The 19,903-nt window shown below is 45.2% G+C and overlaps 1 protein-coding gene across 1 annotated transcript; it reads right to left on the bottom strand.

The window, feature by feature from the left end:
- Positions 1-242: 242 nt before the first annotated feature.
- Positions 243-18,206, bottom strand: LOC113743990 (sodium/potassium-transporting ATPase subunit alpha-1). The gene is made up of 23 exons (XM_010742594.3): positions 17,956-18,206; positions 10,699-10,812; positions 10,005-10,064; positions 8,514-8,615; positions 8,318-8,419; positions 8,050-8,163; positions 7,571-7,705; positions 7,023-7,140; positions 6,675-6,943; positions 6,287-6,595; positions 4,870-5,004; positions 4,542-4,737; positions 4,272-4,447; positions 4,048-4,184; positions 3,774-3,924; positions 2,756-2,924; positions 2,503-2,657; positions 2,289-2,412; positions 1,520-1,665; positions 1,306-1,436; positions 987-1,088; positions 763-854; positions 243-631 (listed from the first exon to the last, which is right to left on the bottom strand). Exons 1-23 carry the CDS (start codon positions 17,965-17,967, stop codon positions 603-605), a joined length of 3,078 nt encoding a protein of 1,025 aa, XP_010740896.3. The 5' UTR covers positions 17,968-18,206; the 3' UTR covers positions 243-602.
- Between the last annotated feature and the right edge of the window lie 1,697 nt (positions 18,207-19,903).

Raw genomic sequence — 19,903 nt, forward strand, 5'->3', positions numbered from 1 at the left:
ATTGACCATTTCTTAATATTAAAATAGTTAATGCAACATAAATGGGATTACGTGCATGGTTTATTATTTCTAGTCATAAATAACTTTCTAAATTTGCCCTTATTTATGTTGGACTATATTGATGGAACATTGCTTAAAGGCACTTCAACAGCCTGTTGCTTCCTCTGTGGCTGAGGGGGGAATCAAACAGTCGACCGTTCAGTTACAGGACACAAACACACAATGAATGAGCGCGGGAAACGTTTGTGGGACCTGACTCGAGCGCATTTTTATTGAACGTTAAAAACATGTATAAAATTGGTCCTGTTTCAGAAACAAGGCACGCATAGTCATGTCAATGTTCAGTGTTCATGTCATTATTAGCATTATCATTTATCAACATCATCATCAGCATCATCATCAGCATCATTATCATCAGCATGTTCCATCTCAGTATTTGTTTAATAGTAGTATCAAGCATTCCCTAAATATAAAAACACGTTCCAATTATTTTTTTTTTCTTCTTCACAGAGGTTAAAATTTTATTTCCGAGCAGCAAGACAATATTCATGCAAAGACGGGAGTGGAGGAGAAGATGCGAGCTGACTGGACTGACGGGGTCTTTAATAGTAGGTCTCCCGTTCCACCCAACCTGGATGCACAGGAAGAGAAAACAAACGCACACACAGGGATTCAGAGGTGGTTTGGATACATATGCTTTGTTTAAAAGCATGAAAAAGAGACGAAGAGAGAAGATAATAAAAGCATGGATTGTGGACTCACCTCCTGGGCTGCGTCTGAGGATCAGCTTACGGATTTCATCATAGATAAAGATGAGCAGGGAGTAAGGGAAGGCGCAGAACCACCAGTTGGGCCTGGAAAACACACACAGAAACCAGAGATGAGAATCTGATCCAGTGCCCCCGGGGCGTGGATGAGCAACATGTGGTGGAAAGGTGGAGTAAGTCCATCCACATCTGTAACGTGGCTCACGGAGGTTTACTCACTTGAGAGGGTACATTCTGAGGGCGACGTCCATGCCGGGGCAGTAAGAGAGGAAGGCGGCCAGGGCGGTCTCCTCAAACAGTCCAAAGATCAGGATCTTGTTCCTGGAACGCACAGAGGAACAATCAAGATGAGAGGACGAAACCAGAGAGCCAAACAAACCTATTTAAGAAAGGCTGAAAATAAAACCTGGACTTTATCATCTTCATCGTCCCAGGGGGAAGATTTCCAAGCTCAAAATAAACACAGAGGTCAACCAGAGTTCCTCGGAAAAAGAAGGAGGCGCGACATTCGAGATGATGCTGATGTTTTTGTACTCACTTCATGCCCTGTTGGAAGACAGAGTTCCTCCTGGTCTTACAGATGATCAGATCGGCCCACTGGACGATGACGATGCTGACGAAGAAGGCTGTGTGGCAGGTGAACTCCACGATCTTCCTCTGCTCGTAAGTCTGCGGACATGGAGAAACTGTTTAGAACCAGCCCAGATTGTAACCTTTAAACATGCGACGTGCCACGGGGGAATGTTACTAACCCACTGCTGTCCGTAGCTGTCCTCCAGATCATTGATGTATTTATTATCCCAGTTCACTCTGATGCCCAGCAGGGTGGTGGGCAGGAAGCCATTTTCAGCCAGGATCACAAAGTAGGTGAAGAAACCTGCCAGCGCCTGGATCATACCTGCGGGGGAGGAGATTGGACTGTATGAGAGCGAGACGCGGAATCAATCGTTTGATTAATGACTGAAATTTGTTTGTCGTTTCAGCAGTTAATTAGAATTTGAGATTAAACCCGAGGATCAATAAATGATTAAGCAAACAAATTAGCCTTGTGGGGGGAATAAGACGAATGAAAAGGTGAGTAAATCTGACTTCTTTTGGGGGATTTAAATAAATGCTGTTCGATAAATAACTGAGGAAATAAACATATCCTCTGCAGAGTTAAAAGATTAATGATTCATTGACATTTATTATGAGATAAATAAATAAAAAGATAAAAGAGAAACTTTTGTTTGCCGTGCTCTGCTCTTATAAGGTAGTCGAGGAAGTTCAGGAGGGTCGAGTTTATTCTTGGCTTCATGACCAAAGAGGGAGAAATCAAAAGCCAGAGGGACTCTTCTATCATCGCGCACACACTCCAGTTCTCTATCAGTATGAGACTATTTCTGGTGCATGCCACTCTTCCGAGTTATCTTGGACCATCCCAGATACTGAGCTGCCCTTTCCAGAAAAATCCACCAAGGAGTCAGAGAGCAAAACTCCTGCTTCAGGTTTGAGTTCAGGCAGCAGGAGGTGTGTGTTTACCGATCTGTCCGTATGCTATGCTGATGAGCCTCTCGTTCACCAGTTTGTCTGTTTTGGGGTTTCTGGGCTGTCTCTTCATGATGTCACTCTCAGCTGCTTCATAAGCCAGAGAGATGGCGGGGACCTGTGAGATGACAAGACAATCGTACATCAAAATTAACATTTGGATTTGATCTATGATGAGAAACTTTGATCAAATATGCTCTGCTCTCACCATGTCAGTTCCCAGGTCAATACAGAGGATGGTGACGGTTCCCAGGGGCAGAGGGATGTTGGCGATGATGAAGAGGAGGAAGGGGGTGATCTCAGGGATGTTGCTGGTCAGGGTGTAGGCGATGGATTTCTTCAAGTTGTCAAAGATCAGACGGCCTGATGGGAACAAGTGCATTAAGTCATTTTAAAAAACATTTGAAATCCAGCTGAGTTTATTTCAGCTCAAAGTGTCCAAGTGAAGTTCAATCTGTTACCTTCTTCCACTCCGGTAACGATGGAGGCAAAGTTGTCGTCCAGCAGGATCATGTCAGCGGCCTGCTTGGAGACGTCAGATCCAGCGATACCCATGGCGACGCCGATGTCGGCCTTCTTCAGAGCCGGAGAGTCGTTCACGCCGTCGCCTGTCACAGCCACAATGGCTCCCTGAAGAGACACAAAAGAAGCGTGGACACTTTAAACAGGTCCCGCTGTCGAGTGACATTTCCGTTTTCTGAAGATAAACCGCGTCACTGAATAATTTCCTGAAGGTTTCAGGGCAATTCTGCTTTATTTAACAGAACAGACGAAGGCGATCAAAGCGAACAGGAGAGATCAGTCGAGAAACAGATAAAACACTGAACAAGAAAGAGTGTTTTAAAAACGTGCTATCTGGACCTCCCACTCAAATAAACAGCTCACTGAATGCTTTCTCTAAGATTTATTGAAGCTGGTGTCGACTCTCAGAAACACAGTTTTCAAAGAAGTATTTATTGCCGGCAGGTAAACTACAAGGACCATAATTCATTCAACCTGATGCAGCAAATCTGAGCTCCTTTAAGCACCGTGAGCGGAGAGACGTTTGAAATATAACCTCCATACAATGAAACGTCGATAGCAAATCAGAGTTAATCTCCCTCCTGCTCGTCCACGGGAATACATCACGTTAATTAGCTCTGCAACTTTATGACGGACTTGCTGGAATATGATGAAACTGCTCTCTATCGGAGGACTATAAAGTTGTGGCACCCGATGAGGCGATAAGCAACAAAAACATTTATATAAATAAATAATTCATAGTCCAAACTGGAAAGAGTTTCCTCTTCCTACTGATGTACTCATAAATATTGATGTGTGCAGTTGAGGTCGCAGCTTGACAGATGTTATGCTTGATTGTTCTGCCAACTCATCAGACCAAAGCCATAATCATAAATAAGCTTCAGGGGGATGAGCGTATCACGTGGATTTACATAATAAGGCGTAGGCCCATGCTGTGTAGGAAAAAAATAACAGTACCTGTCTCTGGCAGCCTTCCACGATGATCAGTTTCTGCTGCGGGGAGGTTCGGGCGAAGACGATCTCGGTGTGGTACTTCAGGATGTCGTCGAGCTGCTCTGGGGACAGATCTTTGAGGTCTCCACCGTGGACGACACAGGCCTTGGCATCTCTGGAGGGAAAACAAAACCATTAAGTGACTCAAACTCTTACAAACACCACAATAATAGTACAACTAAAGCGGACCCAGAACGTGACCCTGGGGTACTCCAGGTGCACCAATCCCTGTCTGTACCTTGGGTTAACTTCGTTGATTGGGATGTTCAGACGTGCAGCGATGTCCTCAACGGTCTCGTTGCCTTCGGAGATGATGCCCACACCCTTAGCAATGGCCTTAGCTGTGATTGGATGATCACCTGTGACCATGATGACCTAAGGAGAACGCACATTTGCGCTGATGAGCTTGATGGATCAGAGGGGAACACGCTGTACATACTATCATTTTAACGGTGGCTTTACCTTGATCCCAGCGCTCCTGCATTTGCCGACGGCATCGGGCACAGCGGCACGAGGAGGGTCGATCATGGACATGAGGCCGATGAAGCACAGGTTCTCAGTGGGGAAGTTCACCTCGTCTGTGTCGAAAGCAAAGTCTTCTGGGAACTGGTCGTCAGGCATGTTGAAGTGGCAGAAACCTAGAGTACAACGAAGCAAAGAAGCGGTTTAGGATGAGAAAAGGAGATTTTATGAGTGGTCTACTAATCAATCCCAGCAGCCGTCCATCATTACCCAGCACTCTTTCTCCCAGTCCTCCCAGCTCCAGGTAGGCGTTCTGGAAAGCGTCTTTCATCTCGTCGTCCAGAGGCTGCTCTTTGCCCTGCAGCATGATGGTGGAGCAGCGGTCCAAAATCCTCTCCGGGGCTCCTTTCATCACCAGCAGGTGCTTGGACTCTCCTTCAGGTGTGCCATTTTTGTGAATGGAAAGCTAGGAGCACAAAAGAGAAGGTTCAGGTTTGAACGTGTGTTTTGTTGTCCCCATAAAAGAGACTTTAACTGCAACAACATGATACTTATTACAATACTTCCTTAAACTGAGGTGAAGCTCCTCTTTGCATACCTGGTACTTGTTGGTCGAGTTGAAGGGGATCTCGGATATTTTGGGGTTTTTCTCTCTCATCTCCTGGACGGATCCGCAGCACAGCTCGATACATTTCAGCAGAGCCGACTCGGAGGCGTCACCGGCCACGTCTCTCTGTGGGAGGAAGATGGAGATAGGTCACAAAAGTGAACTTTTTCAGTTGGTTCTTCGTCAAATATTAGCCTTTATATATCATCTCTAGACTCATCACTGCTCTGTAACCCATAATCTGTCTTCCTCCACAGTCTACACACTACAATAGATCTGTTTAGGAAGCCGGCCATGAAAAGAAATATGCTAATTTTCTATATTTTTTCATCATAATTACTGTCCTCGATAAACACCAACCCCGTGTTTACCCTCCTCTCACTCTTGTAACAGTGACTGGGAAGAAATAATGAGCAGTGAGAGAGAATGACTGGTAATTAGAGCCATGATGCCAGCCAGACATTTACAGGTGATTAACACACACACACACACACACACACACACACACACACACACACACACACTAACAGGTTAACACTGGAGCCAGTGCTTTGAGGAAAGTCTGGGAGCCAGGAGACTGCGTACGACTGGGTGTGTGTTTTAGAGGGGGGAGCAGTTAGGAATAATTATGTAGTTGCAGTGTGTGTGTGTGTGTGTGTGTGTGTGTGTGTGTGTGTGTGCGCGTGTGTGTGTGTGTGCGCACACTCCAGGGAGAGTGATACAAGCATCCATTTCTTTGTGTACAAAGACTTTAATGTCTGAAATTATTTTTTGGCAGTGACGATGTCGGTACCGGTAATTTTGTTTGTGCAGTTTCTTGGTGGGTGGGCACTAAAATGCTTTGTAATATTCAACCTGCAGTTCCTCAAACGTCCACTTGAGGCTGGCTCCAAGAGGTGAGTCAGTCTCCATAAGTCCCCATGTTTCGCATCAGAAATAAACATGTTTACAGCCTGGTACAAAAGTTTTGGTCTCTGTAGATAATTTCCCGTTAACAGGTTGTTAGTCTTGCTTAGTCCAATCTGACAGTCACGAGGTAACATACGTTGTTTATTTGTTGTCACCACGACTGAACCTACAGACGCCAGATAGCCAAACACTCCTCCTTTGTGTTGAAATAATAGTTGATGGTCAGCCAACATGTGTAGGCTTTCAGGGGCTATTTTGCGAATGTTGACAACACGTCTCCGTGCGCTGCTGGCCCATTGGAAACAGATTTGAACACTCATCTTTCGTGCAGCACACTTCAACAGGTGTTGGCATTACCAGAGATGAAATTAAGCCAATATGAGGGGAAATGGACAACGGGGAAGAGGAACGCTTGTTGGAAAAGGGCACGGTCTAACTGAAAAATATACACAGAATAAGATTTAACTTCAGGGGAAAGGAGTGTGAAACAAAAACCCACCTTCAGGATGGCAATGTTGCTCTGCTCAGCCAGGAAGACGGCGCGGTTGCAGAGTCCAGCAACTCTGGCCAAGGCAGCCCAGGTGGCGGAGCTCCTGTCGAAGGAGGTGCCGCTCTGGTTCTCAGTGGTGTCGGCCTCGTGGATCTGGTTGTCAAACCACATGTGGGCGACGGTCATCCTGTTCTGGGTCAGGGTGCCGGTCTTGTCAGAGCAGATGGTGGAGGTGGAGCCAAGGGTCTCTACAGCTTCCAAGTTCTTCACCAGGCAGTTCTTCTTGGCCATACGCTTAGCAGTCAGGGTCAGACACACCTAGAGATGGGAGCGATTGGGTCAGAGTCGTTCTTGGGATCCATAATTGGACCTTTAATAAACAAACACCAGGACTCACAGTGACGGTAGCCAGGAGACCTTCGGGCACGTTGGCGACGATGATACCGATGAGGAAGATGACGGCCTCCAGCCAGCTGTATCCAAGGATGAGGGAGAGGATGAAGAAGGAGACGCCGAGAAAGACGGCCACGCCGGTGATGATGTGGATGAAGTGCTCGATCTCGATGGAGATGGGGGTGCGTCCAACTTCGAGTCCAGAGGCTAGAGTGGCAATACGACCCATGACGGTACGATCTCCGGTGCTGATCACGATACCACGGGCAGTTCCTGGAGGGAGGATGTTTAGACTGTAACAACAGATCAAATGTAACATCATCTCTGATTTTGAGGTTTCCTGTCGTCATACCTTCAACGCAGTTGGTGGAGAAGAAAGCAATGTTCCTGGTCTCCAGAGGGTTGTCGTTGGAGAAGTCAGGAGTACGAGTCTGGGGCTCAGATTCACCGGTCAGAGAGGAGTTGTCCACCTGAAAAATGAAACGACGACTGTGACTGACAAGAAAAACAGTACGGCAACATGCAGCAACAGCTAAAAGATGCAGTGGCAGGTGACGAGATATAACAATTAATGACTCGGGGGTTGATGGAAAAGCACGGGGGATAATTGGGTCAAGTGTTGCTCTTGGGTCTTGAGTTTCGTTCAGGGCCCAAAATGGGTCACAGACTTCTTTTCTGTGCCCATAATAAGACTACTGCGAGTCACATGACGAGGCAGGAGGCCATTTATTAAAATAGTGACGTCAAAGGAAAAGTTTAAGAGGGCATGTGGGTGCTCGAGCTCTTCTTTGCAGTCTGATGATTAAATGTTGCAGACAGGAACACAAAAGTGCGTGACATTGTTTGCCACAAACTCAAGAGGTGACGAATGCCTCTCAAGCTTGTTTCGAGGGTACCCACCTTGCAGCCGTGAGCGGAGATGATCCTCAGATCAGCGGGGATCCTGTCACCACCTTTCACCTCCACCAAATCACCGACCACCACCTCCTCGGCGTTGATGTGCTTCTTCTCGCCGTCACGGACGACCAGGGCTTGCTACGAGACGAGACATGACGGAGACAGACACTTATGTAAGACAGAGGACAAAGTGAGACTGACGGCTTTCTTTTTTTAGTCTAGTTTTATCTGCCTCCACATCCTGCATGCAAACGCTCATTTTTTTCCCCCATTAATGACCTCCAAATTATTCAACAGGGCTAATGAGATTCAGATGTCGAGAGGACTCTGTTGTTTTTGTACCACTAAGTGGATAAGACCTTGAATTAACAGACTACAATTAGTCATAATACTGAGGTCGTTTCTGTAATTTCTTGTGATCTTTGTGCAAAACAGTCGACGTGGGTCGAGTTTTGATGCAGTTAAAACGTGAGGTGGCGTACCTGTGGGACCAGGTTCTTGAAGGAGTCCATGATCTTGGAGCTCTTGGCCTCTTGGTAGTAGGAGAAGCAACCAGTGATGATGACGACAGCAGAAAGTACGACACCCAGGTACAACTGTGGAAGTCAAAAGATATATTTACATTCAGCCTTTCAATGAGCCTCAGCTTGTTGATTTGTGTCGTCAGACTGACTTTTTCTGGACCATAAACTACATTAAATCATGTAAAACACTGCCACATCAAGACGTGACGTGGGGAGCTTTTCTTACATTATCATTTGCGGGTTCATCCTCCATTGCAGCCTGGATACCGTAGGCCAGGAAACAGAGGATGGCACCGGTCCACAGGAGCATGGAGAAACCACCAAACATCTGAAACAACAGACAAACAGAGTAAGCACCTTCTTAACTCTTACACTTGAATAAAGAACAGCCATACGAGCCGCCATGACGAAGCTGCTGTCACCTGTTTGCAGAACTTGACCCACTCCGGGGTGGTGGGTGGAGGAGTGAGGGCATTGGGCCCATCACGGATCAGAATCTCAGCAGCCTTCGCACTAGTCAGACCCTGGAAACACAGATTCAGTTAGATCCTCATCCAGATGTGTGAAATCAGCCAAGCAAGCCAACACACAAGCTCACTGACACATATCAGTCCAAAAAGGAGGAGGGGGGGGTGTAGGCGCTACTAGTTGCCTAGCAACGCAGTATCAACAGGCCATTTCCTCCGTCGGCAGGTAGGAGGAAGAGGAAGAAGACAAAGGGGGGGGGGGGGTGAAGGTAAAGGAGGTCGGTTAACGAGGGGAGGAAAGACGAGGCAAATAGGATGATCTGAAATCAGGGGGGGCTTCTGCAGCTCATGAATTATTCACGAGCGCTGCGTACGCATGCATGCACGCGGAGCTCCGAGACCGCGGTTTAGAGGCACTGATTAACTATTCTGCTTGATGCTTTTCTGCATGACCAGGAGCGCATTTGCATGGAGAGAGAGAGAGAGAGAGAGAGAGAGTGAGAGTGAGAGTGAGAGTGAGAGTGAAAGAGAGAGAGAGAGAGAGAGAGAGTGTGTTTTAATTTAGGAAGTATTTTTGTTTTCCTGCTGAGATTCAGATGAGAAGATCGACACCACTTTGGTATCTGGTTGATTGGGGAGCTTTGGAGGAGCTTTGGAGGAAGGCTAGCTGTTTCCCTTCATTTCCAGTTTTTATGCTAAGCTACGCTAACCTGATGCTGGCTCCAGCTTCATATTTCCCGCACAGAGAAAGCTAAATACTTAGCTACACCTTCAAATTAAAACAAACAACATCTAATTTGGGGAGCTTTAGAGGTGGATTGGGTGGTATTGATCTCACTCCAGGCAAGAAATCACATAAGCGTCGACAAAGGACATTTTAATTTGAAAGCAAAGCACTGCTGTGTGTTGATCTGTGCTTTTTACATTATTTAAAAGTGAGCGTCGGGCTCGGCGACACAGTTCTGCACTAACCATTTGCTGGAAAATGAAGATTTGAACTCCAGAGAGCTTTTCCCTCGGGGCTCGGATAAACCTTAAAGAAATAAACTCCTCTTATTTCCCCTCCTCCTCCCCCTCCTCCTCCTCTTCTTCTTCCTCCTCCTGTCTCTCAGTCGGCGCTCTTTGTTTAATAAACCCTGGGAGAGATGAGCTTGCGGTAGCTAATCACGCCCTCGGTGAAGAGAGGAGCTCTTCCCTCCTTAAACAAAGTTTAATTCATCTCCCCCTCATTTATCACGCAGCAGCTGATAAACTGCAGCCGGTGCTGTTGCTGATGTTTGATATTTATCTCGTCATCTCCGTGATAAATGGAGACACTCAGAAAGAGTTGCTCTTCTCTAAATCGGGTTACGATGCCAGAGGTTGGAGACGAGAACGCCGGCTGCCAAAGCTGCAACACACTCAGGAAACAGACACAACACAGCACACACTCCACGTCTCACTCACATTGTTGAGGTCTGTTCCATATTTGCGATTGAGCTCATCGAGGGTCAGCTTGTGATCGTCCTGCAAACACACAGAGAAAGGAAAAGAAGCATCAGTCCAATGTTTACGCCCCGTATATGTGTGTGTTGATGTGCCAAAAGCCGGTGACATTTACAGCGCCATTGTACGCTGACCTTTCATTTTAAAAACGACTACCAATGATGGAGAAACACTCGCAGTTCAGGGGGGAAGAATGAACGGATGAGGCGACGACAAAAAGACACGGGGGAGGTGAGAAGAAAGCGAGAAAGAAGAAGAGGAGGAGGAAGAAGAAAGAGGAAGGGACACAAGTTGGAGGAAGCAATGAACTGAGGAAAGAGGAGCATGTGAGAGGGTGGACAGGTAGGCACAGATTAAATTATTTTGCACCAGAAAGACGAATATGTAAAGAAAAAGATCCAGAAATCAACTTTTATGGCTTCATAGATGTGAAATTTAATTAAAATCTTCATATTTAAGATGTTTAAGGAGGATTTTGATGTGAATTTAGATGTTTTAGCTCTTAAAAGAATAAAAACAAAGGGTACATGATGTGAGGGGAGGTAAAACAAATAAAAACAACAACAACAACAGGGAGGACGGGACAGTTCTATTGGAAGCAGGAGACAGTCAGAGGAAGCGGCGTGAAAAACAAAAGTAAAGCTGAGACACTCACCATATCCACTTCCTTCTTCAGTTCATCCATATCCTTCTCTTTCTTCTTCCCCTTCCCCTTCTTCTTGCCGCCCTGCTCCGAGGTCGCAGCCAGCTCATACTGCTCGCGTCCTTCCTGGAAATGCAACGAAAACGCAGCTTAGTGACACCGAAGACGAATCTGAAGAAGCTCAAACTTACCAGACGTGGACAGTCGAGGTAAAACGTGCTTGTGTCTGTGTGTGGCGGGACATGTTAACCCAACATCAGAGCGCTTTTAGAGGGTAACGAAGGAGGCCACGCATGAGTAACACGCCGAGGTGTTTCTGATGCAACCTGAGCACGTCGGATGACTCAAAACGCCACGAGACATTTTGTCATCTTTTTAAAAAAAGACTTCATGTGGGTCAACCAGCTTCAGTCTAAAAAAAATAATAATAAATTAGAAAAGTGTGGCCCAAATCGGGGAGACAAACTGCCAAAAAATGTTCCAGGAAACAAAAAGAGGAGTCACCTCTTTGCTCGTCAGATAGCGAGCAGAGGAGTGATAAAGGGTTTGGATGGCGGCTTTATGGACACCGGCTCCATCTGTCACTGCACAAAGAGCTCTTTGGGGGATCCACGATACAGATTTTTGAAGCGATTTCTGTTGTTTTAGTCCAAGCACGTCGCCTGGGGATTGACAGAAACTGTTTCAAACCATGTGCAAGCTCAGGAGTGACACTTCCACCCAAAAGGGAGGAGCAGGCGAAGATAAGGTGACACAGATAAAGTAGAAAAAATAACACCCACATGAGGTGAACACACACTTTAACTCTCTATCCTGAACGCAACCTCACCAATTAAGCAACAGTCATTCGCTTGTAATCACACGTGGGGATATTTTGTTGACTCTAACTCCGACTGAGACACAAATTCTCTCGCTGCAGGCAGGAAGGATTTTAATTAAAACGTGGGAACGAGAAACAAACAATGGGTGAAAAAAAAAGAAACATTTCAGGGACGGAAATATCCTCGCTTCCTCTCTCTCTCACTTGACAACCTCTATCACGCCATCAGCTGTGGCACTTCAGCGCAGAGTGACAGCCGGCCTCTCTCCTCCGCCCCGCTCTCATTATCAGCGGTCACTGTAACTGACGGAGCAACAAAGGCCCGGGTGAGGACGGTGTCGGCGAGCCAGAGGGTGTGAGAGACGGAGAGTTACAGGGAGAAGGTGAGATAGGGAGGCAGAGAGAAGATGCGAATTACACGGCGCCGTCTCTTACTCGAAAGAAAAGCCTTCGCCAAAGCAGCGTGAGATTAAGCGCCGCCATCCTGACCCGACACCAGCACCTGAATGAGCCCACACCTGCTTTATAGAGACGCTCCCTTGATCATCACGCATTGTCCAGATGGCAAGCGGAGCAACGTGTCTGCAAACATGTGAACATCCATCTTCCAACTGCTGAGCAAAGCCATAAAAGTGTGTGTGTGTGTGTGTGTATGTGTGTTAATCACAGACAGGGAAAGTTAAGCCTGTGTGTGTTACAGGTGTGTAACTGGAGATCGCAGCACTCAAAGCCAACATCGATCAGCGGTTAAGGCTCATCTATAATTCACCGCTGTACATGTATCAGAGGTGTTCGCATGTTGCTGGATACGTATGACCATATATGGACATCCTGAGCCCGGTCCCAGTCATGGAAACATGCTAACTAATATCGCATTCGCCTTCGTCGAGTTTCCCAGGCAGTCAGCAGAGCAGAGTGTGTGATCCCAGCACATGTTGTTATTGTTGCTCGAGCCCCCCCGCTCAGCTAAAGCTGGGAAAACACTGAGCCCGGTTCTGGATCACTGCGGACAGATCCCAGCCTCTGGACCCCCCCGACGGCCCCTCAGGGGCCAGCTGGCTTTCAGGCAAATAACACACAAACGGTGGTCGAGAGCCGAGAGACGTGACGGATATTAGAATATTTAATAAATAATAGAGGTTTGTTTGATTTGTTGTTTGCTGTGTTTATGTAGAGAATTAAGCCATAAATACAGATTTATTCTCATGTTTTTAATTAGTTTATTGAGATGTATTCATTAATTTATTAAGTCTATATCATCAATGATTTACACAGCTTCCTTAATTGATATTAGAGCTGCAACTGTAGCTACCGTTAGCTCAGCTTGTTAGCCGTGTTAGTGTTTGTTTACCGGGAAGAGGAGAGAGAGGTGTTGTGCCAGAACAGGAGCCGGGTGAGCGAAGAGGACGATGGCAGAGGGAGCTAATGTTCAAACAGTTCAACTTAAACTGACGTTTCCTCTCACCTGCTCTGTTCAGCCAATCACAGACTTCGTTTCTCACTCTTACAAACACAAACATGCTCATGAGCTTCTTCTGATGTGGCATTTATAAAATCAGACGGATCAGAAGCTGAGCCGCTGATGATGACACATCTCCACCTTCATCTACACTCGGGGACAGTCCCGTTTCTTCACGACTAGTTTACTCAGAGCTGCTGTTCACTCGTATGTGTGTGTTTTATCTGTACTCGCGTCTTCAAGCAATCAGCTCTGCCGGATCTTTGGTGTAATTAAGATCTATTAATGTTTTTTAGACAATAATAATTATGTGTTGTTAAACTGTAAAATATCTCAGATGAAAGCCGACGATCTCGCGCAGCAGACAATTAAAAAAAATAAAATAAACCCTGACCTTGAGCGGCAGCGTTCAAGGTCGCCACCTGGAAAACAACAACAACAACAGAGCGAGAGGAGTGTGTGTACCGATGGACGTACACGGAGGAACAAAGGGAGGGAAGATGGAAGGATGCCGCGATGAAAAACAAACAGGACAGACTGGTGTGGTGATGTGCACACGCACACACACACACACACACACACACACACACTAACAATGGTCCTTTGTACAGCTTCCATAAAATCGCCATCAAACACACAAACAAAAGGCTCGGGAGTCTTTTCATGTGACTGTTAAGACCACGAGCATGCTGGCTACTTGGATTTGTGGGAATTTGTACATGGACTGTGACCAAAGAGCAAAAAAAAAAAAAAGACTAAAATGTTGTTTATTTACGTTTCCTACGCAGTCATGAGAGTGTCCAGCTAAATCTGAGCATCAGTCTTAGTGCAGCGAGACTGAAAAGACTGAATGAAGCTAGAAAGTTGGACTTCCTGTGGACTGATCTGGACTCTGAAGTCTGAATGAACGAGCCTCCAAAAACAACAAGGATTCATGAGGCCTCCTCTCCCCCCTGCTTTTATTCTCTCGCCTGAGAGAACAACGTCCCCGAAGGCTCAGACACACATCAGAGGAGAGCGAGCGCTCGGTCAAGCAACCGCATATTTTAAAGCACACACACACACTTTTTTTTTTTTTTTTTTTTAAACGGCCGGACTTGAATTCCTATGAACAGTCCTTTCTAGTGCCAGGCTCTTTTGCCAGATACACAAGCTGCTCATTCAACTGTGCCGACACACACACACACACACTTTTCTGGGACTTTGCCCGGTTGCTACCGGCGACTATTGCCACACCTCTGGAGATATGTGAATGGACAGAACGAGTGTTGTAGCACCTCCCTTCACTCCTTCCTTCCTTCCCATGCCCCCTCTCCTGTCTCCTCTCTCTCCTTTCATTTCTTCTCCATCGACTCGTTCTCTGTTAATTTACACGGGGGAGAGGAGGAGGAGGGGGGGTCGCGTTTAACACTCCCTTCACGTCCTGTGCAACTTTCAGCTTTCTACGAGGAGAACAAAAAGTGAATGGATGAACGGATGCAGCACCACGGCCTCCGTCCTGAAGACACTGAACACATCTGATTCCTCTTAAACTTTACTTCAATCTCTGCTAACTTTAAAAAAGGAGCTGCAGGTGGAGAGAGTGCGTTCATTTTCTGCGTCTCCGTTTGTTTTGGCAGGCTCGCTGCAGCTGGAACAAATGCATCGGAGAAAATAGCTGCACTTAAAACAAACTTTATGGTATATTTCTGACATACGCCGCGAGCAGCCGGTGTCAATCCACACAGAGCAGCTCGAGCTGACGGGAAGTCAGACACAGAATCCGGTCGATTTTCAAAATAAAACACCCTGTGCAAACACGTGACGGAGACCAGTGGGGTTTTATGTGAGAGCAAGTTTATGGAAATGAAGTCATGATGACACTGAAGCTGTGTTGGCACAGTCCACTGGAAGACGAGTGACTTCATGATGTTTGGAACAAAGTGAAACAAACTTTCATCGAGTCTTTGTCACCTGCAGAGCGATGCTAAAATAATAAATTCCAGCGGCTGAAAGCCGAGCAGAGAAGCTGGATCAGAATGAATGAACCAGTAAATCAATGGCTCCGTTTTCTTTCTCGCTTTCAGCTCATAGCCACTCCTCCGTGACATTAACGCAGCCAAGTCTACGAGTTACATCATTTCCTCACAACAGGGGGAGCTGAACGTGTCACGCACATTTCTCTGAAATATTACAAACTTCCTGTGTTTTCACTTCGTCACGTGCTGGCTGAAGCCTGGAAAATGTCAGATCTCCTCATGGAGGAGAGGCAGAGGAACTCAACAGGGCTCACAGAGAGAGAGAGAGGGGGATGGCAGGAAGCAGAGATGAAACGAGTAAAAGGAGGAGAGGAAGGAGTCCGATGTGTTCGAGGTGGCGTGTGACAAAAGCTCCGGTTAATACACGGTGACTGCCGAGCGGAAAGAATGTTAAATCCTCGGAGAGAGGGAGGGAAACAGGTACAAACAGGGGAGAACAAGAGGGAGACGGACTGTAAAGAATGGATGTGAAGGTGGAGTCGGGGTGGGATTAAAAAGTGGCCGATGGGGCCCGACGTGCCGGGTCAGTTCACAGTGGGAAGAGCAGCGTGACTAATAAGCAATAGCCTCGGCCGGAGACGTGCTTTTATGGTCGTGTGTTGCCTCTGAAGACACATTCCTGCTGCGATTCGGGATATTTACCGTCTCCTCAAACATTCTTTAAGTGTCCGAGTGAAGTTTGAGAGCAACATCTGCTTCCACGGCTCGCTACATTTAACTCACACTCACTTATTCTGCAAGCACCGACACCCTGAGCTGGGCTTGTACATCTGAATCTCACAAACAGCTTGAATAATATAATATGAGCTTTAACTGAGCGGAAACCTAATATTTAACATGTCAGACTGCTGAACGAGTGACATGTCATGATCCAGGTATGTGTGAATCACTCGATGACGAAGCGGAAACATGAAATATTTCAGAGAAACATGTGTGACTCAGCTTTTGCAGCTTTAACTTCATCTAATTTAAGTTACTGATCTAACCCTGCATGAAAACAGGTGCCGGTTATTCACCCATACAGTCTACAAACACCTAAAAATGTACAAATGTGTTCATTTAAATGTTAAAAGAAGATCGTATGATCATATTTATGTTTCATCTGTTGGTGACGGTGCATAAATCTGCAGGAATGATCCTCGTTTTGCTGCTTTATGACACAAAAAGGTAATATGATGACATATTTAATAAGATTCCCGCGTACATATCGGTCTCCTGGGACGTCTCCCCGGTTCATCCAGTGCACAGACTGCGCCATGAAGAGCCGAACCACCTTCACTTTAAATATTTTAGAAGCTTCACACGTTAAAATTTCGTAATTTGGAGATTTCGCAGCAGCCGCACCCCAGCCTCCTCTCTGCTCTCTCTCATGTCTGGCAGCCAAGTTGTTCAACAGTGGCAATGCGGCAACTGGTGCCTCCGAGCTCCCTCCTTATATCACCCCCACCTCCACCTCCACCTCCACCTCCCTTCATTAAAGCAATCAATCTCTCCTCTCCTTGTTTATTGCACCGTGCTGCCAATGTGATGAGACTCAAACCTTCTCCATTACAACAACAACAACAACAACAACAAGTTCTCCTCCTCGCACCAGATTTATCTCTTCCAAGTCTTGCTATGAATGTGTTGGAGAGGAGGAGGTGGTGTTGGAGGAGGACTGGTGGAGGGGGGGTTTAGGGAAAAGGAGGGGAGACGCAGTGGGGATCTGGAGGGAGGTTGGATGGGGGCAGGGCATGGCTTTCATCACATATGAGAGAGGAAAGAAGGCAGCAGCCAAGAAGAGAGCGAGCGAGGGAAGATCTTCAAATTAAAAAAGGGAAAAAAAAGGAAGCAACGCTTCACATCTCCCGCCAGATCTCCCTCTCCGTCTTTCTCTCCATCTCCATCTCCATCCCCTCGCAGGCTGAATCCGTAATGAGCGTTTTCTGTTGCGCAGCATGGCTTGGGTGTGGCGACAGGCGCTGATATTTCGCACAAGCGGAGAAGGTTCGGTTTCACTCCGTACAATGCAAGTTTGTGGAGAATAACAGGGTGGCTAAAAATAGAGCTGAAGGATGACAGAAGAGCTGCCGGGTGACACAAAAAAACGAGCAACTTTCAGACTATCTGCACCTGATTTCATCTATTCTGACCGAGAGAGCAATAATAACGGTGCAATTTCATCTATTCTGACCGAGAGAGCAATAATAACGGTGCAGATTTGGCATCTTTCACCATTTTTTTACCTGCTTCATGCACAAGTGTGTCAGCCTTTCAAAATAAAAGGTGTCTGACTTGAGATAAGTTTGAAATAATTGCAAAGCACAAAACGTGGGTTGGACTTGTTTCTCCTTAACACATCCCTCCCACTGCCATGCAACGTTACCCAGCACACAGCTGTAAAAAAAACAACAAGAGAAATGTTTGGAAATGGCAAAAACACACACACAGTGATGGGAAATGACACAATGTCACCACATTTACACTGTTATTCTGACAGAAAACCATTAAAAAAAACACAAAATAAACGGTGGAGAGCATCAGTGATGGTTGACGTTACATTCACACGCATTTAAAATCAGACTTTAGGCACTTTTAGGGGGCTTAAATAACCGCTAAAACCTTTAAACAACCTCCCGGCAACCATTAAAAAACGCTTCTTCTCTCAGTTCGAACGGTTTGATTTGACCGTTAGCCGTTTGAAACTTTGACAGAACGCCGCACGTTAGGAGAACAAACCGTTATGTAACCGGACACCGGGAGCCGTTAGAAGCATCTTAAACTCAATTATTTAACGTTTGTTGACGTTAATAAGCCGTTAAAGTAGTTTCGGAGCGGTGACTCTCCACCTCCTCCTCCTCCTCCTCCACCTCCTTCTTCTCCTCCTTTAAACCACCGTGACAACATCCAACATCGATTTAACTTAAAGCCACTTGTTTGAATGGAAAAGTTTTAACAACGTTGCCCGAACGTTAAACAAACGTTATACTCACTCCTCGTCCCATGGTTGCTCAGACTTTTTCCTCCCACTTCAAGTAAAAATGGAGAAACAAAACAAAAAAAAACAAAATCCACTTTTTTTTTCTCTTTTTTCTCAAAAATAAAAAATAAAAAAATATATATGTACAATTAAAAAATAAAGAAAATAAAACTCCCGGATGTGGCCGTAATTTTTTTTTTTTATCTTTTTTTTTCTTCTTCTTCAGCACGTGTCACTCCTCCAGAACACACATCCGAGCTCGCGAGCCGCCGCAGCGAGACCCTCCAATACTTATAGACGGCGTTCCTTCCATTGTGACGTCGACGCCGTTTGCCATGGTAACCCCACGGATGGAGGCGGGGCGTCCACCATTATTGGGCGGGGTTTTTTTTTCTTCTTCTCAACACACACACACACACACACACACACAACATGGATGGACAAATACACACACTTACAGCAATAAAATACAAATATTACAAATAATTAACCATTAAATATTAATATTAACACCATAATATTATAGTATATTAGCAGAAATATCATTAGCAGAAACAAAATAGAATGATGCAGCAGTTTGAGAGACAATATAGCTTTAGCTTAGCTTAGCTTAGCTTAGCATTACCAGGGCTAAAAAGCTAGTTAGCAACTCTTCAATTTATAAAACACCTTAACCCCATAATATACGGGTTACACAATATCATACGCAAAATATATTGATGTGTTACTGTTAAATAGCCTGTGTTGTGAGTTTGATATCATATTTTAGGGAACGCTAGTTAGCTTAGCTTAGCACAAATAGGGCTAAAAAGCTAGTTAGCAACTCTTAAATTTATGAAAACACTTAACACCTTACCCCCATAATATACAGGTTACGCAATATCATATGCAAAATATATTAATTGTTACTGTTAAATAATCTGTGTTGTGAGTGTGATATATTTTAGGGAACGATAGTTAGCTTAGCTTAGCACAAACAGGGCTAAAAAGCTAGTTAGCAACTCTTAAATTTATGAAAACACTTAACACCATACCCCCATAATATACAGGTTACGCAATATCACACGCAAAATATATTAATTGTTACTGTTAAATAACCTGTGTTGTGAGTGTGATATCATATTTTAGAGAACGCTAGTTAGCTTAGCTTAGCACAAACAGGGCTAAAAAGCTAGTTAGCAACTCTTAAATTTATGAAAACACTTAACACCTTAGCCCAATAATATACGGGTTACACAATATCATACGCATAATATATTAATGTGTTACTGTTAAATAAGCTGTGTTGTGAATGTGTTATCATATTTTGGGGAAAGCTAGTTAGCTTAGCACAAACAGGGCTAAAAAGCTAGTTAGCAACTCTTAAATTTATAAAAGAGGCATTATACACCTTACCGCTCCATAATATACACAATGTCATACACAAAATATCTTAATTATTACTGTTAAATAACCTGTGTTGTGAGTGTGATATATTTTAGGGACGCTAGTTAGCTTAGCTTAGCACAAGCAGGGCTAAAAAGCTAACTAGCAACTCTTAAATTTATATAAAAAAATATATTTATATTAAACATTACACCAATATCATACAGAAAATATCTTAATGTACTGCATGACTGTTAAATAAACTGTGTTGTGAATGTGTTATCATATTTTTTGAGGAAAGCTAGTTAGCTTAGCATAAACAGTGCTAATTATTTCAGGTCAAGATGGCTGCTGTGAAAACGGTTAAGTTCATCCTACAGTCTAGTTGCTTGGCAACTGCACCAAGAAGCCAAGAAACAACAGTATTTTTTAAAACTTAAATTATTGCACAGTCCAAACTTGATAGCCAGGCTAGCTGCACCCATCTGTTTCCAGTCTTTGTGCTAAGCTCAGCTAACAGACGAAACATAAAAACTTCAATCTTCTCGCCAAACTCTCTGCAAGAAAGCAGATCAGCCAGTTCCCCCCAAAATGTG

The sequence above is a fragment of the Larimichthys crocea genome, chromosome XIX, assembly GCF_000972845.2.
Source record: "Larimichthys crocea isolate SSNF chromosome XIX, L_crocea_2.0, whole genome shotgun sequence".
Classification (NCBI taxonomy): domain Eukaryota; kingdom Metazoa; phylum Chordata; class Actinopteri; family Sciaenidae; genus Larimichthys; species Larimichthys crocea.